Source organism: Mustela nivalis, assembly GCF_964662115.1.
Source record: "Mustela nivalis genome assembly, chromosome: 4".
Taxonomy (NCBI): domain Eukaryota; kingdom Metazoa; phylum Chordata; class Mammalia; order Carnivora; family Mustelidae; genus Mustela; species Mustela nivalis.
In genome coordinates this window covers 111,046,311-111,072,550 of record NC_139023.1, presented here as the reverse complement: position 1 = coordinate 111,072,550, position 26,240 = coordinate 111,046,311, and the positions used below count along the sequence as shown (strand labels likewise).

General features: G+C 36.8%; 1 protein-coding gene across 10 annotated transcripts in view; it reads left to right on the top strand.

Moving 5' to 3' along the window:
• Positions 1-26,240, top strand: part of BMPR1B (bone morphogenetic protein receptor type 1B) — a 399,701-nt gene that overhangs the window by 267,637 nt on the left and 105,824 nt on the right. The window contains exon 1 of one of the 10 annotated variants that reach the window (XM_082728078.1): positions 20,270-20,403. The exons of 7 other annotated variants lie outside the window; for them this stretch is intronic. In XM_082728078.1, coding sequence (XP_082584204.1) covers positions 20,310-20,403 — 94 coding nt within the window. In that variant the 5' untranslated portion in view covers positions 20,270-20,309. Of the gene's footprint in view, positions 1-20,269; positions 20,404-24,776; positions 25,014-26,240 lie in introns of those variants that run through there. 2 more of the 10 variants (XM_082728085.1, XM_082728082.1) reach the window with 2 other exon arrangements.

Here is a 26,240-nt window from a genome sequence, read left to right as displayed (position 1 = left end):
GTTATGGTTCAGATTCTATTTTGCAACTAAACTTTAAGAAACTACTACCTTTTGAGTTTTAGTGCAGTACTAAGGAGGGCTAATAGCCAAATTATCTGAAAAGGCTAGGATTTCTCCCTTTTCTGTTTCTCTTAGTTTGTGGGAGACAGGAATGTCTTCATATACTTCAGCCAGGACAACCTATCACAACATATTGAATGCACAGGCAGAGTTGAGAATCTTACTATCTTTTAAACCAGATACTTCTCACCAACTTACTTTTATTTGAAGAAACATTATTTTCATGAAAGCTATGTTTATGTTTACAGTAACATATAATGGATGTATTAATGTAATTTTAAAATGAATTAATGTTTTGTAAGCCTCACTTTTGTTTTTTAATAAGGGAAATGAACAAATAAAAAGCAAAGGAGACAGAAACAAAAACAAACAAATATCCTTTTGGGTCCTTAATTTTTTTTGAGAATGTAAAGGGATCCTGAGACCAAAATGTTTACTGTCACTTCCCTCAACTCTAGATTAGAACAGGCACCTCTCTGCTTAACTCTAGAGTGATATCGTTTTAGCATTGTCTCGGTACAATTGTTGCCATTTCATTTTTTCAGGTATTGATGTAATCAACAAATAATTACTGTGCCCTCTGTCCTGTTAGGTCTTGTGAATTATTTCTTTTTTAATTAAAAAAATTAGAACAAGCCCCAACATGGGGCTTGATCTAGAGGCTCTAAGATCATGACCTGGGCCAAAATCAAGAGTCAGATGCTTAATGGACAGACCCAACCAGGTGCAAAGGTATTGTTAAATACAAAGGTATTGTTAAATACTTTTAACAAGGTATTTGCAAACATGTTTTCCACATCTATCCCTAACTTTTGTGGGGGCAGGGCAAGAATACAAATGGACAACTACACACTATATACAATCTATTTTACAATCTATTTAAAAGTTAATTAAGCTAATACACCATTTTCTAATCAGTCTTGGCCATCTTTTGGGCCTAAGATTATATGGTCTGTTTCTCTCGGAAAAGAGTTCCGTGGTCACAGTCATGCAGAGTGTCATCTAAAAGGAAGGATGGTAAGGTCCAGAGAGGCCCGTCCTGTTGTCCTGTTGGTACCATGGATTCCTTGTACTGGGTGGGGTATGCAGCTGAAAAATGATTGGAGCTGGTACTTTGAAGTGCAGTCTTCAAGACAAGGATGTTATTTGTCCATATCTAAGGGCAATACTGGTATGGGCCATATATTATTTGTATTTGGATTTCCAGGCATGCTTCTTAAAAATGCAAATAGACTCTATCCCAGACCTAATAAATAGAGAGCAGTATGACACAAAAGTAAGGTTAGCAGTGTTGCCCATCACAGGTAATGGTTTGAAGGTTTATTTGGGCCGACATATGAGTTTCTGCTTAGCATCAATATTTCACTGTGGCTGTTATAAAAATCATTCTAAATATTTGATCTAAGTTAATTCTCTCAGCACCTCTTTGAGGTTAATATTGCCATGTTTCAGAATGTATTTTTTAATGCCATTGGGGAATTTGAGCCTTGAAGTGGCCTTAGAATATATCCTTCTCTAATGCCAAGTTTTGAAGTTTTATTCATCAGTATTTCCAAATAATATTGTTACAGATTAGATATACTTAGAAAAGAAAAAAAAAAAAAAACTTGTGCAATAGATACGCAAATATAGAAGGCTTCTATGAGAAATCCTTTCTAAATTTTGAAGAAAATACTATCTTTCAATAAAATGAATTCATATTGTGTAAAACGATTTTATTATACAAGTTAAACTGGAATATTTAGTGATATAGTATGTAGTTATTAAAAAATGCATGTTAGTAACTATATGTACATGTAACAGTATAATAACATTTGCATTTTAGTTTTGTTGATAATTTGCCTTTGTAGTGTTTTTAAAAATAATTTTAGGATTCTAGAATAATAGAGAATTTATATCTACAGAGAAGTTACAGATCAAGATGGGAATTGTATAGAAATAGCTATCTAGTTTTTGGAAAGTATTGTTTAAAAAGAGTGAATGGCCATATTTAAAAGTTTCTAATAGTAGTTCCATAAAACCAATAATGAAGTCATTTACTCTACTCACTTAAAAAAAAATATTGAGGTCTCAGGCTTGTAAAGTGCTATTTAGTAGCAGGGGTGGGAGGGTGGTGCTAGTTACTACTAACCATACAGTACTCTAGTTGTTTCCCACAGTTAACATTAACTACCACAGATTTGTAATTTATAATGTGAAAGTATTTTAGTCACTGGGATTACCTGGATTATTGAGTATTTTGCATCTCTGTGAAATACTGAATGGCCACTTGTTCATGGAATCAGCTGAACTTTTGGGGCAGCTGTTTTGGAAATTTCATACAACTGAAATGTCTTCTTAATGACACTTTTTTTTTTTTTTTTTTTTTAAAGAAACAGCCTAGGGTTCAATTTTGCCTTGCAGAGACAATCAACACAGTATGGTTAAGAAATGGGGCCCAAACTAGAAGAGTTAATCTTTAAATGCAGTCTGAGCTGTGTTTACTGATCCTTTTTCTGCTTCTTGTTAATTGGCACCTTAGACTCCATACTAATTAATGGGAGAGCAAGGGGCAGGTGGCGCCATTTTATTTTGATAATCCTTGTCAGCAGTGTCTGTGTAATCTTCTTGTTTAATTATAATGAATGTGCATTTGGGGTGCATGAACTTTTAACAGTTTTTTTCTCTGGAAGTTCACTGGTCAAGGAGAGTTTTGCAGCTCTTTCAGACCTACTGCATAAACACAGTTGTTTTAGTTAGCAACTTAGTTATTAATTCACACAAATAAAAGTCACTAATCGAGGTGCTATGTGTTTCTTTAAAACTAGATAGGTGTAAGTGTATCCAGAGAAATTAAAGAAATCTGCCTTTCCTTTAATTGTGCCTTTTTTTTTTTTTTTTTGGAGTGAGGGTAAGAAATTTTGTTTAAATAGAGACATTTAATGTTAAGAGTACTTAATGGATGAAAATATTAGAGTAATGTTTTCTCTGGAAGGAAGAACCTAGGCAGGAAGTCAAAATAAATGGAACTGATTTACTTAAGAATTTGCAAGTTTTAACTGTGAAATGACTAGATAAATGATTCTGTTGGAAACTAGGTACCTTTTAGAAAATGCATACTTTGCTCATTTTCATTTTAAAAAGACTGTTTTTGCTTTCAAATATAGAGATGGGTTTAGGTAAAATAAATTGCGAATAGTTTTGAAGTTTGGGGCAAGTCTTAAAATTGTGTCCCAGGCAATGCATTATTTATTTGGGGGAAGTGGGAGAAAAGGAGAGAGGAGGAAGTCAAAAAACACCTCCTTGGCTGTTAATACCTTGAAACTTAGTGGAAAGGAAATAACACCCAATTTATACGAACTCCAATGTAAACAAACAGGAGCTATGATAGGAAATAGCACTAGGGCCAATTTATAAGACTTGGTCCATGTTCATTTTTCAGATAAAACTTCCTGTACTTACTCCTAGCCATTTTGGGCCAGACCAAAACCAAAATAAATCTTACTTAAACTGTGTAAGGAAGTATTTTAATTGGGTGATATTTTTGGAAAATCAGAGATAGTTATTTCCACTATTGGTACCTTGATCAAATTTAACATGTTATTTAAAAAGGTAAACTTTTATGAACTTGGATGTTAAGTACATACTTATAATTTACTAATAACAATAATAATTTTTTTAAAGATTTTGTTTATTTATTTGTTTGACAGACAAGGATCACAAGTAGTCAGAGAGGCAGGCAGGGAGGGAGAGGTGGAAGCATGCTCTCTGCGGGGTAGAGAGCCCAATGTGGGGCTCGATCCCAGGGCGCTGGGATCATGACCCAAGCGGAAGGCAGAGGCTTTAATCCTGTGAATTTTGGCAGAGCCACCCAGGTGCCCCAGTAATAATGGTTGATTATGATTTTTGTGCCTCATCAGAGAATCCTGACTTAATTTAAATTTACAATTAAAATGAAAATCCACTTCTGTGGTCCTCACCTAAATCTGTGGTTTTCAACCTGAAGGTAGGGGATATATGGCGATGTCTGGAGATGTGTTAGATCTTTGCCACTGGAAGAAGGGGCTACTGGCATCTAGAGAGAGGACATGATGGGTGCTGCATCTTACAACAAACCACAAATGTTAGCATTGCTGGGATTGAAAAACCTGCCCTACCTAAATGATGCCTCCTACTGATGTAGTGCAGTAATGATAAATACTGATTTATTTATAATCATTGGATTGTGAAGACACTGGAAATTTCCTGAAGAAATAATACATTTAAAGAAACAGTCCTATGTGGGTATATAAGTAAGGGGTTATATGGGATTAACTAATACATAACACATTCCTAATTTTATTTTGTTCTCTTCCTTTCAAATCATAAATTATTATCCTGTAGGAATAATAAGAGATTCACTATGAAAGGTGAAGATTAGTAAACCAAATGGTTCACAAAAATGTGGTAATCATTTTGCAGAGTGTGTGTCTATCAGAATGTTCTGTTGTACACCTTAAACTGATACGATTAGTCAATTGTATCTCAGTAAAACTGGGGACAAAAGTGACTCTTGGAGGAGACAGTCTGAAATACTGGGAGAAATAGCAGTTACAAATTCTTCACAGGTTTTTCTTTCGGTTTTCGCGGTATATCTTCAATGCAGTACTTACTTGGCCTGAAAAGAATGCATTGTGGTGGGGTCAGGGGATACCTGCCGTATTGTGTGCTGTTGGGCTTATAAAGCCTGTGATTTCCTTGATGTGGAATAGCTATTTGTTAGAAATTCTCAAAAGGATTTTACTTAGCAGCTGAATTCAAACCTCAGTCTGATTTGAAAAGTTTTTCCTCACCTTGTATTCCTGTGTGATTCTTGTTACCCATCATCAGTAGAGAAAAATGTAAACCAGGCATTTATTTATGATAAAAACAATAGCTTGATTCCAAATTAAACGTTTAAATTTTATCTGCTCATTATTTTTATTTTATGACATTGATACAGCTAAGTATATACTGAGTAGGATATATCAAATGCCCGCTTTTGGTGTTTTGCTCTTCTTCATAGATCTACCAAAAGTTGCTGTTGGTTCTTGTTGACCCCTTTATATGGCAGATGTACTATGTAAAAATTTTAAAGTTATATAATATTTTATACAAAATATGTAAGGCATATGCAAAAGTGATAGAGCATAAAAATGTTTCTAAACCCACCACTGTACCTAAGAAATTTAGCATTTACATTGTTAGTGCTGTTTGAATAGTGTCTGAAATACACATTTGCCTTTTGAGTTGGTCTGTTCTCAGGTATTATTGGCAAAGCCTGTTATATTGAAAGAGTTCAGCAGAAAATGAATATGTAAACTGAATATGTGAGAAGTGAGAAAGATTTCAGCTAACATATATATTCTCCCAAAATAGCTTTCCAAATAAATGAAAAGTGACTTGTTTGAAACACAATTTAGTAGTTTTGGTTTTTTTAAAAATTATTATTATTTTTGTCTTATTCCCTGGGAGAGAAGTGGAACAAGCACATTGACCTGCCGTGCTGTAGGGAAGTTGCTCAGTGGCAGGAGGCTTTGTCCATAGAAACACCAAGGCTCATTCAGCTCCGTCACTGCAGTATATTTTATAAGGAAACCTATGTCTAAAAATAGATGCTGAATGAAACTTCTCTCAGAGCCCAGGGCCATATGGTTGTTAAAGGGCCACTTTGTTTTATTGGAAAGAAACTATGAAAACTCCCCATTTGGAAATAAGTCTTAGTAGTAGCTGTTAGAAAATATCTTTTTGTGCACTGTTAGTCGTAGGTAAGTGTTTCAAAACAGTTGTATTTTCTAACCATGTTGATTAAAAAACCACCTTAATCGGCATTTCTCAGATTTTATGATGGTGTACTTTTTTTTTTCCCTGAGTGATAGTAGCAGTCTTAGATCATTGAACAATTTTTTTTTTGTTCCTGTGAATTTTGGCAGATGTTTACTATTTGAAACAAAATATGAAATTGAAAAAAAATGTCCTGAAGTTCCAGGTGAACTTTGCTATTTATTCTTTAAAAAGTCATATGATGGGGCGCCTGGGTGGCTCAGTGGATTAAGCCGCTGCCTTCGGCTCAGGTCATGATCTCAGTGTCCTGGGATCGAGCCCCGCATCGGGCTCTTTGCTCAGCGGGAGCCTGCTTCCTCCTCTCTCTCTGCCTGACTCTCCGCCTACTTGTGATCTTTCTCTCTGTCAAATAAATTAATAAAATCTTTAAAAAACAAAAAAAGTTATATGATGTGCCCAGTGTAAAGTTTTAATGTTCTATTCTGTGACAAGAAAATATTTTATTTCTGTGATGTTTATAAGCACAGGCCCTACCACAGTCTAGTTCTTTTTTTTTTTTTTCTTAAGATTTTATTTTATTTTATTTTATTTAGAGAGTATATGAGCAGGGAGAGGGAGAGAAAGAATCTCAAGCAGACTCTGGAATGAGTTTGGAGCCTGGCATGGGGCTTGACCTCACCACCCTAAGATGGAAACAACTCTGCTGGCTGGTCATAATCTGAAGTTATAATTGAGGAAAACTTTAAATGCTTTCTTTTCTTCCATGAGCACAGTATATCTTTATAGTAAAATTGCCACTAACTTTATTCTCTTTAATGTGAGAGTATTTCCCATTTCCAGTGAAAAGCCCATAGGGCTCAAAATAAATGAAACCTAACATGTTTCCAGTTTAAACACATACACACACCCAAAACTTTCCTCCATCCTCTTTCTTCACTTTCCCCAGAGACCTCTGCCTTCTCTTAGATAGCTCACGCCTGCCAGCAAAACTTCTAGTATGGTAAAATGTTCTAAATTTATATGTTCTTTCCAACTCTTATGTCAGAGACCCTTGAACTTACTTCAGATCTAGAAGCAATGATGGCAAGCCTTCAACACTTACTTCTTTTAAAATGTGTTTATATGCGTTTGTGTAATACATTTTCTAATTCCCTGGCTTTGAAACATATGCCACAAATGAAACAGGCCTCCATAAAAAATGTATTTTAATATATGCATGTTTATATACATGATTGAGAAGTATATTTACAACAGGTTCTAATGTAAAGACTTTGATTTTGTGCAATATCTTAAAAGGTTACAAGCTCTTTCACATAGGATATGTCATTTATTCAGTGTGATGCCATTGTGAGGCATAAGGGGATTTCCATTTTATAGCAAGAACTGATGCTAAGCGAGATCAATTGCAGTAGAGCTGGGATCTGTGACCCTTAGTCCAAGGCACTTTCCCTTGACTGTACTAAAAATTCTATTTTAAAACCCAGCAGGATGACATTGCTTATTAATAGAACTGTTGAATTCAGAAATGCTGAATCTGTCGATAATTTAGCCCATGAGGCCAACGCTCTTAGCAACTTGAATAATAATGATTCTAGTAGCTAATCTTTCAGAGGCTATATTTGCATACTGCATAGTCTTTGTGCAATTAAGGAATGAGTAACAATTTGTCTGACCTTGCTTTTGGAACACATTCTCTCTCATGATGAGATAATTGATCTTGGCAATTGAAGACATTTCATATGTTTAGATGAAAATTTTATCTGCTGTGTGAATGTCTCAGCCTTTCAGGGTTCCCCCTCCTCTCTAGGATCCGACGGACTGTCTCCTCCTTCTCAGGTCAGTGTTAGGGAATGCTTAAGAAACCTAATGGTATTGGGAGGTGGTCTCCCATCCTCCTTCCTTCCTCTGTAACTCACTGTTTCTGCTGCTATCAGGGTTGCCTGCTTGGTTACTCAAGTCTGTGGTCCAAGCCATTCCAGAACATGAAGGTTTACCCCATACCCCATATGGACAGAGATAATCCAGCTTACTTCATCCATTCCATAAATGTCTATTGTACCATATGTGTTCTAGGCATAGTTATAGATGCTCTGGACATTACAGTTGAACATGAGAAAACACCTGCTTTCAAAGTGCTGACATTGAACAAATACATCAACACACAAAGATTATCAAACCAGATAGAGATAAATGACCTGAAGAAAATAAAATAAGTTGGGAAAGTTGGTGGTTACTTTTCTTAGAATGGTCATGGAATGGAAATGTAAATAATGGGAATAAAAGGAACAAGTGTAAGGACCATGAAAGGAAATCAATGGAGTGTTTGAGGGATAGACAGAAAACCCAGAAAACCGGCATTCAGGGCACATTTTGGGAAAAGGGGAAAGAGCCAGGAAATAAGGTCAAAGAAGAGCGAGACCAAATTCTGTAGGCCACAGAAGTGAGTGTGGTTTTGCTTATAATTGGAAGTTTTAAGCAGGGAAGTAATGTGATTTATAATCACATTTGTAATATCCACCTAGTGGATATCACTTTGGGTGCCGATTAGAGAACTCAGTTTGCAGCAGGTCATAGGAGCATCAGTCAATTAAAGAGGAAACTGCTCTTCAAGTTTCTGCAAGATCTGTAATAGCAACTTGTCTAGAGTTTTTGCAGTGGTAGTGGTGAGAGTGGTTCATTTGGTGATATATTTTAGATATAGTTCTACCCAGTCTTGTTATAATGGATTGGATGTGAGACCTGGGAGAAGGAGAGGAATTGAGAAAGGCTTAATGATTTGTGAACGGAAAATCATTTTTTTGTAAAGAGTAAAAATAGTTAATGACTTGCCTGACTGGCTGGCTTGCTTTCATTCATCAATTCATTCTTTCATTTTTGTCGAAATGTGAAGTATCTTGATACACTCAGCATTTTGCACATGAATTGATTCCAGAAGTTGTTTCTTCAGTGGGTTCAAATATACTTAACCGGAAGGCAAAGGGGTGAATGGGATGAATTTCAGAGTGGATTTTTACCTTTCAGAGTGGTGTCCAGAAACACCCTCTTCATTAGGAATAACTTTTTGCATCTCTGTTGTAGAATTGTAATCAAAGTCTCAGCTCACTGGAATGGGTTTTTAATATCTCTGTTTACCATAGTTTATCAAGAGAAAGTAAACATTGCTCAAACTTGTGCTATGAATTGGAAAATCTTGACACAGTCTTACTAACCTATTTTCAGATAGCAGATACAATTGTTAAACATTTGTTTAGCTTTTATTATAACTAGCATAGATTTATGATTGCATTTTTATGTGCTTTGTATAGTTATTATATAAGATACATCTTAGCTCATTTTATAGAACATAATTGTATTATATGGAGGTTGATACATGAACCTTGTAATTCGTAACATTTTGCCATGTATATAATCTATTTAATTCTGTAATCTTAATCAGGAATTCAGACCTAAATTACAATTTTAGGAACGATCCTAATCTTGCAGAAAGGCATAGACTTCTGAACACAGTTGTGAAGCTGTATCTTTATAAAGTGACAGGATAACTTTCTGTCCATCCTGACCCTGTCTACTTTAAGCAGGATTTCTCACCGTCTCTTAACTCCAGGCATTTTATATCTTATGTTCTCAGTATTGTTATTAGCATTTTTTTGTTTTCCTGACAAAGTTTTCTTTTAATATTCATGGAAGTCACATTTTTCTTAACTGAATTTTTAAAGTTATCTGTAGTCCAGGTTATTGCTTCTTTCTCTGTGGCCAATTAAAAAAGGAGGGGTACTCTTTTAGGGCCAGAAGATTAGCTTGTTTTGTTTGTAAAACATGATAAAGAGAAATACTTGTTTCTAAGACTAGAAAAACCTGTTTCTTAATTAACTTATTTTATTTTTATATTTTATTTTATTAAAAAATCAAAAATAAATTTAGAAGTAGAAATACTAATTGATTCATGGATTAATGTATTGGAGCCCAAAATGTTAAACCACTTATCTGAAGTTATCTGGTTAAAAACGGTAGGAGAAGAAAACAAAATTTCTCCATTTCTCCTAACCAGATCCTATCTGCTTTTTCCCCAGTATTTGATTCGGGGGGCGGGGGGAGGCCCAGCTTGCTTTATTATTCATATTTCCTTTTGAACTGGATGATAAATGCTGAACCATCATGGCAAGCCTATTCTGAAGATGTCCAGAGTAACAATAAACCCTTTGTGATGAAAAAACAGCCCAGGGTAGCTATTTGCCAAGTTCAAAATCATGAACTTACTTATTATCTATATTCCTTTTATGTTGCACACCAGCAGTAATCAGAATATAACATATTAGAGAAAACAAGAGTTAAAAAAATTATCATAAGTAAAATATACATATTTTCTCTTTGTTTTATACTTTAATCCCCAGGCCATTCAGATAATTAAATTGGTAATGAGATGCCTGCTTTTGTGTGCATTTATACATATATTGTCCAATATGTTCTATATTTTTTATTAGGTGTGCTAATAATTAATGATCTTTTATCTGTGTATTACTTTTTACCTGATGGTACTTTTTACTGTGTCAAAGATTGTCCTGCAGAGTTAAACTTTTCACAACTGGAGAACCACCAGAGTAAAGGAAAGAATAGTGGTATTCAAATGAACTAACTTAATGAAGATCATTTCTTCAGCATGGAGGCAACAGGAAGGCAGGGCCAGAAGCATTTACCCCAGGAGGTTATATATAGGATGATTGGAGACATTCCCAAAGACAATAAGGCACTAGCATTTGTTTAAGAGAAAGGCTATTTCACTCTGAGGGCTCATGCTGGAATTAACTGGTGTCATTTTGAAGGAGGGTTTTGCTAATTGGCATCTCCCAATTGTATATAATGCCAACACCTTTTCTATTAATTATTTGCCAGTGAAGCAAAACTCCCCACAAACTTATAAAGATTTAAGGGGAACTGTTGCAATTTAATTAGTTTCCAAAAGCCCTATGTGAACTGTAACAGTTGGTTGGTATTATTTGTGCAATGTTTTGTCGTTTGACGTTGGAAGCATTATGTTCATGTATTGTGGTGATGGCCTGCTGAGTAATTGCAAGGTTCGTTATACTACCAGGACTGTCAAGGGGGCATTTATGGATATTCATGTGCAGTGAACCCTTGAACTTGAACTGGTCACTCTTGTCTCCCATGGCTAGAATTGTGTTTATTCCAAATGGCAGGAGAAACTTTAATTATGAAACCATAAAAGAGGCAAAATTACCTAAGTTTTAAAACGCTAAATGGACTATTAAGAAATGTACCTGCAGTTTTTCCCCTCTACTATAAAAATGTTATCTGTACTCTCAGGGAAACTCTAAGATTTAAAAAATTTTAAAGATGTATTATTTGGTGGTAAATCTGTGCTTCCAAAATTATGTGTTTCTATGTAAAAAGATACTGGATATCCATTATTTCTACTTTAGGAAATCCATCTATAGACCAAATATTAATAAAAAATCAAACATATTCATGTGATGTTAAAAATGTCCAAGCATTGAGCACTGATTTGAAAACTTTTGAAAACATGAAATTTAAGAAGCAAACTTCAAGAAGTATACCAATACATATTTATCAACATGTAATTATGAGTCCAGGCTAAAGCATATATCACAATATTTGTAATGATCTCTTTATCGGCGTCCTTCCCCTAGATTTTTATGTTCTTGAGAATAGAAGCATTTTCTTAATGTATCCTGTCTCCAAGTGCTCAATGTAAGGTGCTTGTTCAATGACATTTTTTGAACTGAACTGAAGAGAGCTGGGAGAAGTGATGGTGTATTAGCGAGGGTTGCAGGTGGAAATAAAGAGCTCTGACTGGGGCCTGGAGAGCATAAAGATTGGTGGCAAGAGATGGCATTAAAAAATTACTCAGGGAAGATGGTTCCGTTCGTGGGTGCTTGGCTCATACGCAGAGGATATCATGGAGAAGTTACAGGATTTTTTTTTTTAAGATTTTATTTATTTATTAGACAGATTCACAAGTAGTCAGAGAGGCAGGCAGACAGAGAGGAGGAAGCAGGCTCCCTGAGGAGCAGAGAGCCCGATTCGGGGCTCGATTGCAGGACCCTGGGATCATGACCTGAGCTGAAGGCAGAGGCTTTAACCCACTGAGCCACCCAGGTGCCCCGAAGTAACAGGATTTTAAGCATCTAATCTCGCCGACAGCAATGCAGAGGTTGGGAGTGGGGTAGGAATAAGAAACCAGCTCTCACTCACCCTATCCTTGAAGCCTGGGTTGCACAAGGACTTTATGTTTGTTTGTTTGAAAGCAAAACAAAATTATTAGATGAAATTTTAATTGTGAGAATTACACACAGCATAATATACTATTTTAATCATTTTTATGTTACGGTTAAGTAGTTTTAAGTATATTCACATTGGTGGCCAATCAATCTTGAGAACCCCTCATCTTTGCAAAGTGGAAACTCTTAGTCTGCTCAGACGACCTACTGTAGGTCTGCTCTACCTACAGTAGACTGAGTGGCTTAAACCATGGTCATTTATTTCTCAGAGTTCAAGACCAAGATCCAGGTGCCAGAGGATTTGGTTTCTGGTGAGGGTCATCTTCCTAACTGGTAGACAGCTGCCTTCTTGTGTTTTTGCATGGCAAAGGAGAATGAAAACATAAGAGCTAGCCGGGGTGTCTATTTCTCTTTTTATAAAGAAGCTAAGCCCATTACAGAGGCCACACTTTTATGACTTCATCACCTCATCTAAACCTAATTATCTTCCAAAAGCCCCACCTCCAAATACCGCCACTTTGGGGGTTATGGCTTCAACATAAGAATATGATAACAGTCATCTTGTTACTGTCTTACTTCACTTAGGATAATGTCTCTAAGATTCATCCATGTTGTAGTATGTATCAGAATTTCCTTTGTAAGGCTGAATAGTATTTTATTGGGTGTATATAACCATTTTGTTTATCCATTCATCTGTTGAAGAACATTTGAGGTGCTTTCAGCTTTTGGTTATTGTGAATAATGTTGCTATGCACATGGGTATATTAATATTTTTTCAGAATCCTACTTTCAATTCATTTGAACATACACCCAGATGTAGAATTGCTGGATTATATGGGAACTCTGTGTTTTGTTTTTTTTTTTAAGATTTTATTTATTTGACAGAGATCACAAGTAGGCAGAGAGAGAGAGAGAGAGGAGGAAGCAGGCTCCCTGCCGGGCAGAGAGCCTGATGCGGGACTCGATCCCAGAACTCTGAGATCATGACCTGAGCCGAAGGCAAAGGCTTAACCCACTGAGCCACCCAGGCGCCCAGTAACTCTGTTTTTAATTTTTTGAGGAGCTTTCTTGTTTTCCATAGTAGTTGTATCATTTTCCATACCCATCAGTGGTGCATAAAGTTCCTAATTTTTCCATAACCTTGGCAATACTTAGCAGTGGTACATAAAGTTGCTAATTTTTCCACAACCTTGGCAATACTTATTTTTATTGTTATTTTGATAGTAGTCATTCTATTGAATGTGAGATAGTATCTCATTGTTTTGATTTGCATTTTCCTAGTGATAAATGATTTTGAGCATCTTTTCATGTGCTTATTGGCCTTTTGTATGTATCTTCTTTGAAGAAATATCTATTCATATCCTTTGTCTATTTCTTAATCAGATTTTTTATAGTTCTTGAGTTGAATCCAGAGGGCAGATAGGGATTAACTAGGAGGATGTAACTGGAGTGCAATGACAGTAATTGCCGGCATCAAGGGTCAGTTCCTTTAGGAAAAGAAAGATAGGGACTAGTCAAAGGAACTACTTTCCAAAAAAGACTTATTGAGCACCTACTATATAGTAACTGTTTTAAGTATTTGGACTATGTAAGTGAACAGAACAGACAGAGTGCCCTTGGGATCTTTATGTTCTGGAGGTCTGTGAGAGATACCAGATAGTTAACAATAAACCTAGCAAATAAGTAAATTATATAGCAGTTAGAAGGTGATAAGTACTATGAAAAAAAAAAGTAAAGCAGAGTAAGGAAATTGACAGGATTTGTTGATCTTTGCAAGAAGAATCTCATTCAAATGGTGGGAAATAGAGGTCCAGCAGGGTCAGCTAGTTATTTGGGTAGTTGTGCCAGTAAATAGAGCAGCAGGCTAAGTTTGACTGAGCTGAGATTTGAGAAAGTCTTAAAGAAGTTGATGGAGGAGGCTAAGTAGAAATCTAAGGGAAGAATGTTTAGGCAGAGCAGTAGGAGCTGCCAAGCTCTGAGCAAGAACATGAGTGGTGTGTTTGAGGAACAGGATGAGAAAGCAAGAGAATAGTAGGAAAACAACCCAATGAGATCATTGGAAGCCAGTTCTTATAGGACCAGTTCTTGTTAGAACACACCTACTCTCTAGGACTGATAGTTCTTTGAGAGTTTCTATAGATTACCAGATGAGGTAATCTACAACTTCTTTTACAATTTGGAAAAAGTTCAAGCTTACTTTGCATGGGCTATTTCTATTTAATTGACCTCAGAAAGAGAAAATGTATAGAAACCCAGACAAAGGGATCATATAACAAATGGAAGGAGAGATTCTTTATTGAAGGTGCAGAAGGTAAACTATGATGAATAATTTTATTGGGTTTTTGTTTTTGCCTGAATTCCTAGACTGAAGTAAACATTTGTTGTTTGTCAATTTCTGATTATATACATATCATTTTACACTTGATCTTAGCCAAAAGGCTGAGAAGCGATATGTACATATCATTTTTTTTTAATTTTAAAATTTTTTTATAAACATATATTTTTATCCCCAGGGGTACAGGTCTGTGAATCGCCAGGTTTACACACTTCACAGCACTCACCATGTACATATCATTTTAATAAAAAATTGATAGTTGTCTTTCTCTGCTTGACTTATTTCGCTAAGCATGATACGCTCTCCCTGATATGAGGAAGTGGTGATGCAACATGGGGGCTTAAGTGGGTAGGAGAAGAATAAATGAAACAAGATGGGATTGGGAGGGAGACAAACCCATAAATGACTCTTAATCTCACAAAACAAACTGAGGGTTGCTGGGGGGAGGGGGTTTGGGAGAAGGGGGTGGGATTATGGACATTGGGGAGGGTATGTGCTTTGGTGAGTGCTGTGAAGTGTGTAAACCTGGTGATTCACAGACCTGTACCCCTGGGGATAAAAATATATGTTTATAAAAAGTAAAAAAATTAATTAAAAAAAAAGTTTAAAAAAATTGAAAATTCTTTTTTAAACAGGTGTTTCTAAAAGAGTAACTTCTTCTTTTGAATTTCCTCTTTGCTTTTTTTCTTACACATCCTTTAATAGAGGTTTAATGAGATGTGTTGAGGACTTTGAAGTGCTTCTACTATAAACTTTTGGGAGACCTCAGTGTAGAAATACCCTGACTATTTAAATCACATTGATTTTCTTAATAGGTTTTAAATCATGTGGATCAATGCAGGTTTTGTAATTTTGTTTAAGGTTGAATTTAAATGTTTCAATTGGCATAATCCTTAAGATTATTGCCTAAATTTTCCGTTTTTCAGGTGGGTATTTGATAGTAACAGACATAATAACCACACAGAGGAATGACTAACTATAATGAGATATATAGAACACAGGGTGATCAGATAAAAAAAAGTGCCTAAGGGGTCCCTGGGTGGCTCAGTGGGTTAAAGCCTCTGCCTTCAGCTCAGATCATGATCCCAGGGTCCTGGGATCAAGCCCGGAATCTGAATCTCTGCTCAGCAGGGAGCCTGCTCCCCCACGACAACCCCCTGCCCTCCCACCCCACCCCCACCCGCCTCTCTGCCCACTTGTGATCTCTGTCTGTCAAATGAATAAATAAAATCTTTAAAGAAAAAAAGTGCCTTAGTACCTAAATCAGGAATAGTGTTACTTAATGTATTCCTATTGGACTAGTAGAGAATTGTTTTTATTTCTAAATACCTCACTGGTTCTATGTGATATGATCAGTAAAGCTCAGTCTTTTTACTTCCATAATTTAAGCGTCTTCTGTCATGCCAGACACATTTAGCATCCTCTGATTTAGCTCATGTATGGATTTAGATAGAGCACAGAAGGGAACAGTTTCAGTAAGTCTGATTTCCCTGAACTGTGGTATTTTTTGATTAAATAAAGTCTACATGTAGAGTTTTCTTGTATTTATTTATTTTTACAAACTGGTTGTGTGAACACTTAAACCAATCCTTTGTCTTGCAAAAACTCTTTCTGTGTATGGAGTTTGTTAGAAAGACCTTCATGAGATTATTGAAAACTGTTTCTTCTCATAAAGAAATTTTAAACACTGAGCAGCTGTACTTTATATCTGGGGACAGGTGAAAGAAGATGAGGGAAATACACACATGCATATATATGCACAGTATGTGAAATAAACACAGTATGTTTCAACCATCCTTTTGGTATCAACCATATGTCATTAAGAAAGAATTTCAATATACATAATTGACTTCTGGCTGATAGAAGAGAGGAAAAGGATTTAACATGTCATGAATCTGAACTAAAAATCATGGCATTTTTTTTTCTTTTATTAAAAACACTTTTATAAGCACACAGTTTAAATGTCACTTTAAATAGAAAGTTGGCTTTCTGCAGTTTTTGTATTTCTTCTAGCATCAATTTCTAAAAAACTACTAAGAGCTAAATCTATTCAGAAATCATCTGCTGGCAGCACTATTCTTGAGTCTTGCTATGGAAAAGCTAATATATGCCAAATAAAAAGAAAGCTTTTCTCTATTACAAATGTCTTCTCTTTTACTTTAAAAAGCTTTTTACTCTTTTGATCCCTCCTATACATAATGAGGTATTTTCCAAAGAGTGAAATGGATTTTCTAAGAGCTGTCTGCATATGGTGTGTTCACTTAAGCATAGACTATTCAAGTGTTGAAATAGGATCTATACTTTAACTCCTTTTATATTTCTTTGATGTGTATACTAACGTGTACCTTCCTTATTTCTAAAGAATATTCAAAGGAAGTTACAAGGCACCATAGGAGAAAAAATAAAATTTTATTGATGTTATCATTTCTGTTCAAAATTTATTTTCCTTTTACCTATTATTTAATATCAGTTCAAGTTGGGTTTGGATAAATTCAGTGTATGGTTGACTTTAGGATGAAGTAAGAGTAGGTAATCCTCTTTAAGAAATTGATTTTGATATGAAACTATGTTCAGGTGTTCTTTAATGGCTAGCACGAAATTCAAAGAGGTACTACTAGAGATTTTGATTTTTTTTTTTTTAAGATTTTTTGTTTTATTTATTTGACAGACAGAGATCACAAGCAGGCAGACAGCAGGCAGAGAGAGAAGGGGAAGCAGGCTCACTGCTGAGCAGAGAGCCCGATGCGGGGCTGGATGCGGGGCTGGATGCGGGGCTGGATGTGGGGCTCGATCCCAGGACTCTGAGATCATGACCTGAGCTGAAGGCAGAGGCTTAACCCACTGAGCCACCCAGGTGCCCAGAGATTTTGATTTTAAAGGGATGCTTTAGCACTAGTTTGATATTAAGAAGAAAATATTCTTTAAGTACCACTGAAATAGAGATTTGGGTAAGTCAGGTTAGTAGCTTCAGTGGCTTATGATTTTCATTCTTTAATTCTGAGGAGTCAGGGACCTAATAATAATAATGACGATACTAGGGTATATCTGTTGTTATTTAAATGGACAACAAAAACCCCTTTCTCACGTAGTTGCTTATAAGTGGTGCAGAGTAGATCTTTTAGATCTGCCTTCCCATAGTATTAAGAAAACCGCTTCTTTTGTGAAAACAAAAAAGACTCATCTGATGAGGAGAGAACCACATTACATTGTTCTGGTGATGTCACTCATCTACTTTTCCTTTCTGAGGCTGTAGAGTTGCCTCCCTGTATCTCCTAAGGCACGGACCTATTCAGGGGAAGTAAAACCTCCTTCTTTAACTCCAGGGCCCCTCACTCACATTAGTTGCTTTGCTTATAAAATATGATCGATAATACATGTGTCGAAGAGCTGTTGGGGAAGTTACAAAGAGTATCTACAAGACACTACTTTAAATTAATGATAATATATCTGTTTTACTTATGCTTATCATTATTCTCAAGAACTAACATACATGCTGTAAAGGAGTGGACCATTTCTCACTGGGTCTGAAACCGCTGACCTCTGAGTACATTGCTGTGGCTTCCAGGGTGTCTGGAGCTCCTTTTCTGAATGGGTAGGTTTGGTCTTCTGCTCCAGCCCTCAGCATTTTTGGCAGTTATGTTCCCTGAATGAGTCTCATCAGTCCCCAGAATCTCTGAGGCCTCCATCTACTTAGAGGACTATTTCTGTTTTAGTTACTTCTTGCAGGGTGAAAACATATGGGGCCCTAGCTCATGAAGTACTAGTTTCTGATCCTTTTGGGACTTCACCAGTTCCAGACCTTGTTGGCTTAGGCACACGTAGATTTTCATCTGTAAATGTGAATGGTATCACCTACCACACAGGGAGGGAGTGAGAATTAAATGAGGTAATGGATGTTAGGTATATCGCCCCTTGCCTGACAAATCATAAAAGCTCAACAAGTGGTGGGGCAACCTGGGTGGCTCAGTGGGTAAAGCCTCTGCCTTCGGCTCAGGTCATGATCCCAGGGTCCTGGGATCAAGCCCCGCATCAGGCTTTCTGCGTCTGTGGGGAGCCTGCTTCCTCCTCTCTCTCTCTGCCTGCCTCTCTGCCTACTTGTGATCTCTGTCTGTCAAATAAATAATAAATAAAATCTTAAAAAAAAAGTTCAGCAATGGTATGTCTCATTTGCATCACCATCATTCTATATTCTATCTAGAAATAACTCGATTTGTCTTCCTGAGTTCCTTGCTTGCCAACTCCTGCCAAGACATTCTCCTCCCATTCAGTTTTAGTTTGTGGTCTGAGGTGATCGTACCGATCAGGTGAAGGATTCCTCTTTAGTGATTAATGTCAAGAATAGTCTCACATCTTATGTATCACCTGGCTGGTTATCACTAGGGTACAGGTTTGATCTTAGCCTTTAGTTGAGTGATACTGAATCCAGATAATAAACTGGACAAAATTATGCCAGCTTGGGAATCCCGGGGTGCTCTAGAAGTTTGTTTTATTTGGTTTTTATTTTAACTGTAGAACTTAGCAAATTCACTGGATTAATTTTCATTGGTAGTTGAATCATGCAAGTTGCCTTTAGTTCTCTTCTTTAATGTTAATTGCTTTTTGTGTCTAATCTTCTTATTTTGTATGCAGGCTGTGCATCGCCTTGTTATATTCATGGTCTAACATGAGCTCATAAAAAGAACTCTGCAATCAGTAAGAAAACGATATTGTCATAGATTTAAGATATCATTCTGTTATGAAGTTCCTTGAAGCATTTTGCATGATGGGTTTGGTTGTGCTGATGATCAAATTATACCCTCCGAGTACACAGTGTTACAGTGTTTTAGGAGAATTCATTTTCGGACTCATTTGTTCTTTTTCAAAAGGCATCTCAAATCCCTTTAACGAGTTGTGGGGAGTAGCAGTGGTGAAAGACGAACATTGAAAGCCTGTATCAGAAGATGTTGTCATGTCTGTCACCTAATATTGAGGCTCTAGCCTGTTAATAATGATAATATTTGTTAGGTAGAAAATGGTTCGTGGTGTTGATGATTAGTGCTTAAATTACATGAAGATATGTTCAGAGTATTTCATGACAAATGTGGTTTCCTCTATTGCTTTAATAAATGCCTCAAAAAAGGTACCTATTATGTATGACTGCTACAAAAAATTGATGTCTTTAGTTTTTGAAATATATCCTTAATGAGCAATTATTTCAGGAAAAAAAAAGGCAATCTGCTCAAGTGATCGAGACCTGGTTGTTGTATAGTAAAAGTTTTAAAATTTTAAAGCTGCAGTGAAACCTAGTGGTCTCTTTATATTTGTGTATGAATGTCTTTGTTGCTTGTCGTAACTATAGAGAATTTTTTTCAAACAGCACCCTTTTAATAACAATGGTCTCCCCAAATATACTGTGGCACAGCTTTAAACTTTATTAAGTCTGTCTTGGACTCCCCTTCCTCTCCCCAAGTAAATGGAAGAAAAGTTTGGCAGGCTCCATGCTGTGCACTTGATTGATGTCCAGAACATCTGAAGGACTTTTGTGTCCTGCCTGCTCTCCATGAGTGCATAATGTGTGAATACTTAAAGAAGGTCAGCCCTTATCACACGTAATCTAGGCCTGAAAGCAGATCAACAGTGACAGTCATATCCCGTAAGTAAGAACACAAATCATCCTCTACACGCTTTAGACAAGTTGTGGGATATTTTCTCTCTCCTTTTACCCCTTCCCACTCACGGGGGACGTTGGCAGAGCAATGAAAGCAGAGAGGAGACGTGCTCAGAATAATGTGTCACTTGTCAGAGGGAGGAAGGGATTGTTTATATGTGCTGGTCTTTCACTGGGCAGCCGAAGGGAGCTTCGACTTGTTAATGACCAGTGATGTGGAAGGCTGCAAATGAGACCGGGGTGGGGAGGTAGGAGGCGGCGTGAATGTGGCCGAAGTTGCGGTCGTTATAAACCCCAGAGTCAGGAGAAATGTTTTTGTACATGTAAGTTCTATTGTTCATGTGCTCCCCCGTAATGCAGTAGCTTTTTGTGTCATTGTGTGAGTATGTGGCTGAAAATCAGAGTCAGAAGATGAATGAGCCAGTATAATTCTGAAAAGTTTAAAGAAAATATTTTAGGGCAAAACTCAATGGAATGGTAGGGTCCTAAAATGCTATAGCTTGCAAAAGGAAGAAGGAAACAACTGTTGTTTTTATGTGCCTGTGCGTTTGAACAGAAGTTTAATTAAAAAGTTAATGTTGTTCCAAACAGTATTTGCAGGGACTTTCAAATAATAAAGAAAATAACACTTTGTTGTTCTTATCAAGGATTAAAAGGATATTGCTAACATTTTCTTACATACAAAGGAATGTACTTATCATCGTAGTTTTCACAACCTCATGGTTTCTTTTGAAATGTAATCAGCTCCGAGAAGTAGTTGTAGTTAGTTCGCACGATGGAAAATAAACTGTGCAAATATCTCCTCCAGAAATGAAGGCATGCCTTCCCACAAAATCACATTGTGAGACAGAGGCCCTTTCCTACCTTCTCCCATCTGCGTTCCCTCTAACATCTGTCTGTTCTCCAGGCATATCCGGGCTCCCCTGTTCTCTCAGCGGACATTGCTCTTTTTCTTATTCCTGAGTCTCTTTTCTTCGCCATTCCCTTTGCTTAGGCTTCCTTTGCCCTCCCTTTACTCAGTGAATTCCTGCTTATCTTTGAAGACCTAGTTGACATGCCTCCTCCCCCGCAAGTCCAGTCCCCACCCCCAGTCCGAATGCATCTTTGTCCATTGTACTTTTCGTTTTCCTGCCATTCCCGGGCAGTGGCTGTCCTGCACAGTTATTATTCCACTGTACATCTGTCCTCAACTTACAGGGGCAGTTGGGTCCTGCAGGCAGGTACTGTCTCTTAAATGGTCTCCTATCCCATTACTAGATACAGTTCCCCCAGTTCAGTTTAAAAACTTCATATATACATAAAATCAGTGCATTTGGGGAGTTTCTATGTGAGAATGAGTCACAGATTGAAATTGTTAAAACAGTAATGTCATATACATCTACTTCAATTGTATGAATGCTCAATGAATTAAGTAAAAGTAGATGGATTAAACATTTGCCTTTGCAGGTGTAATTCGGATTTTTAAAACCTGATTTAACTAACATAAGACACAATTTGTATCTTTGTGTTAGTGATCACATTGTTTATGAGTGAACAGTTAGGCAAATGTTACATTAAAGAACATTGCTGTTAACAAGGGATTTTTCTTTTCTTTTCTTTTCTTTTTTTTTTTTTTTAATTTAAAGATTTTATTTATTTATTTGACAGAGAGATCACAAGTAGGCAGAGAGGCAGGTGCGGGAGGGGTAGCAGGCTCCCTGCTGAGCAGAGAGCCCAATGCGGGGTTCGATCCCATGACCCTGAGATCATGACCTGAGCTGAAGGCAGAGGCTTAACCCACTGTGCCACCCAGGTGCCCTCTTTTTTTTTTTTTTTTTGGCCAGGAAGCAGGGGAGTGATTAATGAGAGTGTTTTCGAAATTGACCATTTTCTGATATTTATCTTTGTTCTGGGCACCATATTCAGTAATTAATACTCATAGACTTGTCTAATCTGTATAACACTCTATGGTAGGTAATGGCCAAAGTGTAGAACAAAGTTCACATGATTTGTCCAAGGCTACACGGATAGCACAACTAGGCTCTTGACTTCAGGTTCCATAAATCTAGAATGAGCAGATCTGTTGAAGAATTTGACAGTTGGCAGGTAGCAGTGCACATTCTACTCATACGGGCAGTACTAGCTGTGGTCCTCCTTTTTCCCTTTCCTTACCCTTCTCTCGTGTTTGAAATGGACACCTTTCTGTTAATATTCTCTGAGAACTTCCTTTGAAGCCTCCTTTGGTGTGTACTGCAGGGTGAGTGGCTTAAGTCATATGCCAATCTGGGGGTGGTTTTATTATATCTTTTGAGCCTTATTGTCTGGACCATAACTATACATTTTATAGAACATCTCTTTCATCGTTGGCACCCAGCATATATTAAACAATAAAAGGCAGAACGGAGGAAGTTAATATGGATAAATTCATTTTGAATTTCTTAGTATAAAAATGAAAGGAGGAAGTCTGCATTACCAAAAAGTTGGACTAACTGGGAGCCCCTCTTCAAGCTTCTGATTTTCGATTCTCCTCAGAGTTAGAAGCTCAGGTTCAGAGACTCTACTATATGCTGAATTTCTAAATCCTTTTTTTTTTTTTAAATTAATCGAACTGGTCCATATTCAAAAGCCTTTAGTTATTTATGTAATATATAGTCTAAACTCTGTAATCTATGTTTTGCGTCCTGCACCGTCTGGTTCCACTCTGTCTAGGTTTCTCTCCAGCCATTTACTAATAGGAGCAGTCTGCTCCAGTAAGATTTTTCTTCTCATGCTATTACCCCAAATGAAATATTTAATCCTACCTCTAATCCTTGCTCATATAATTTCTTCCTTTCCATCTCCTCTATTGCTGTATAAATTCAATTTTAATTCAACATCCAGCTCTCCCTTCAGTTCTGTGGCCCAGTCTAATCCATCTCTTACTCTGATTTTCCATCTTTATTCCATTTGAGGACACTTCATCTTAAAATGTTACATTCTTCACAGTTCTCTATTATATATACTGTTTTTACTGTGGTACTGTAAACTGCTTGAGTACAGTTATTTCTAGCGAGCACGTAGTACAAAATTAGAAATGATTGCTGGCATGAATTGCTTTGTACTGAATTAGGATTCTAGGGAGAAAGCAACAGCTCTCTCTTTAGGCTTTGAACCATTTATGGATGCTCATATTGGGGAAATGCGAGCAGTGGGAGCTGTCCCACATTTCAGCCATTCACTCATCCTCTCAAAGCTCAAGGCTGGGTTCCAAATTGGCAGTGGAACCATGTTGTGATGTGGCTCTGAGCCGAATATAGAAGGTTTGAACAGGAGATTCTACTGCTTGATTTTTGTCATCTTTTCCCACATATTACCTCTGCTCCTGATCATTATTAAACATTTTAGTATGCCTCAGTCTCCCTTCTTAGCTGAAAAGGATATAGATAAATGGTACTAAAATGATACCACCCCGACTTAAGTCTTCTGACAAGTCGGTTGTATAGTTTCTGAAATTTAGGATATTCCAGAATCTCATATGTGATTAAAAATGCTATATTTCTTTTACATTTTATTTCATGAAAATGTGAATTGAGGGCATTGGATTGAGAGTCATATTTGTAAATTCATGCAAAGCAATTTTTGGTATTCCTAACTGGAATGTGGATTTGAATGGCACCTAGTCGGGTAGTGCTGGGAGGTGTTAGAGTGTGTGGAGGGGTGGGGTTGTCATTCTCTTAAGAATGAGAAGATGGCAGAGATTTTTTTTTCCAAGAAAAGCATTCTTAAAATATCAAGTAAACACATTCTGACGGTATCTGAGATAGATATAAACATTGAAGTATGTCTCTTATTTCATTACCATAAATCCTTTATCATGTAAACTGATGGCATTTTAATAACTACTTCTGTTTATATCTATGGTGACATTGTAGTTTCTTCACATACAGTCAATTCATTTATATTTCTTACTGTTCTTCTAGGATTGACAGTTCCCAGAGTCAAGTACAACAAATAGCCTTCAAAAATGTTCTTTAGTATTAAAAGAAGGCCACTTGGGATATCATTGAAAGTAGAATTTTACAAATCGTTCATAGTTTATGTTGAGGCACAATTACAGTATAAATCTTAAAAAATTGAATAACTTGTGTTAATAAGATGGGTTAGGTTCATATACTTTTCTACATAGGAAACCTCAGACTGTAGTCACTTAAAATTAGTTGATTAATAACTAGCTTAACTGAAATACTTTAATTTGAAATATTAATTAAAGATACTCTTTACACGGGGCCCTTTTTCATATCTGTGCCCTTGATTCAGAGACATTTGCTCCATTATTTAAATAGTCATGTGAGAAAAGTGTCCTAACATGACATTTTAGGATTCTTGCACTCTTTCTATCATCTCATCAAAAAAAGCATTTTTTCTCCCTTGTCTTGCTACAATTCCCAAACAGTGAACAATTCTTAGCAAGAAAAAAAAAATCTTGACAAAGAAGTAAGCTATTTCATGACAGCCAAGTACAGGCGCATGTGGCTTTGCAGTCACTTCCTAGCTGCCTGAGAGATTTGGGGGACTTTGGCATGGCCAGTGCAGAGAGATTCCTCCCCTCCCCATGCGCTGGCCCTTGTGTGGGCAGCTGGGTCAGGCTCCTTTCTTAAGAAAACAATCCAGCTCAGGGTCCTCACCGCCCTTTGTTGTCCTCCCCACGAGGTGATCGGTTGAAGTCTGTGGTGACAGAACCAGTTTGTAACAGGCTTGTCTTTCACGGTCCTGTCTCAGGCTTGCTGGCAGGCTTGCCGGAAGCTCTGACAAGAGTGGCAACAGAGAAGGCTCAGTGAAAGAAGGAAAGGCAAGAAACAGGAGGCTGAAACAGGCGGGTCACATTTACTGCTCTCCTGCGCAATGGGTTGGCTGGAAGAACTAAACTGGCAGCTTCACATTTCCTTGCTCATTCTTCTGTCTATGCACACGAGGGGTAAGAAGATCAGTGCCCCTGGTACAGTGCTGACAAGGGGCTGCGTTAATGTCAGGTTGTGTGGCTTTTATCACAGAAAGGAAGGTTCTGGGCAGAAGTACAGTGGCTAAACCTTTCCAGTCCCCATCCTCCAACTGCTCTGTAATTTTACTCCTTTTTTTCTATTTGGGCAAAAGTTTGCTAGATAGCATAGGAGGATGATTTTAAAGGGAATCAACGTTTCTGTTTTTTTCTAGTAATTAAGAATTCAATCCAATCCAGTTTGGAACTTTGAATGTGAAGTTGCTTGTCAACATACTGAGACAGTTTGCATTTGAAGAATTTACAAAAATAATTCTAATAAACTTTGTTTTGATCATTTAAATGGGAATACTGTTAGATTTTATAGGTTAGCTGATTAACTTTGAAGTTCATTATAACTTTTATGTAGATGCCTTGGGTAAATCTCCAGTTTTATGATCTCAATAATTATAAATTGTGAATAGGTCAGATGTTTGTCCACATTTCAGAACAAGGCTTGCTTAGTGATCATTTTGTCTAGAATTATTCTTGTATAAAGTTGGCTAAAGGATGGCAATTTTTTTTTTTAAATTTGTGTAGCTGTTTTAATAGTTGAGGGGGTGGCAATTTTTAAAAGTTACTTTAAACTTTTAAATAAAAGAGTAATTGTAAAAGCAAATGAACTCTCTTCAAAATAGAGGAAAGATAATGTAATGAAACAACTTCTGAAACAACTCTCTGTTATAGTGATTTGCAGTGAGGGAGTCATGAAGTTAGAGATAGGAAGAGAGTGGCTGTATAAAATTAAGCCAGGTGACAAAAGGAATATGGATGAGATGGAAATGCATTTACAGTTCAGTCTCATGTCCTTGTGAATGCATTTTATAGAACCACTTTGGCAATACTATTTATTTGGAAAGTGTGTATTATCAATTGGCTTGTACTTTTGATTGGCATTTGTAAGATACATGTTTCATAATCTCAAATATTCCATGGCATTAGCATAATATTATATGTTGTGTCTTGGCTCTGTGAAAAAAAGCTTTTAATTTTTGGCATGGGTAAGTGTGACCCAAAGGAGTTTTATGTGGTGATATGAAGGAACAGTAGGTAGTTGATTTACCTGATTTGCTAATTTATTTTCCAAAAATTGTTATAATAATATGGTGCCTTCTAGAAGACAGTAGAAAAGCCTCAGGGAAACTGTTTCTTAAGAATGTTCCAGAA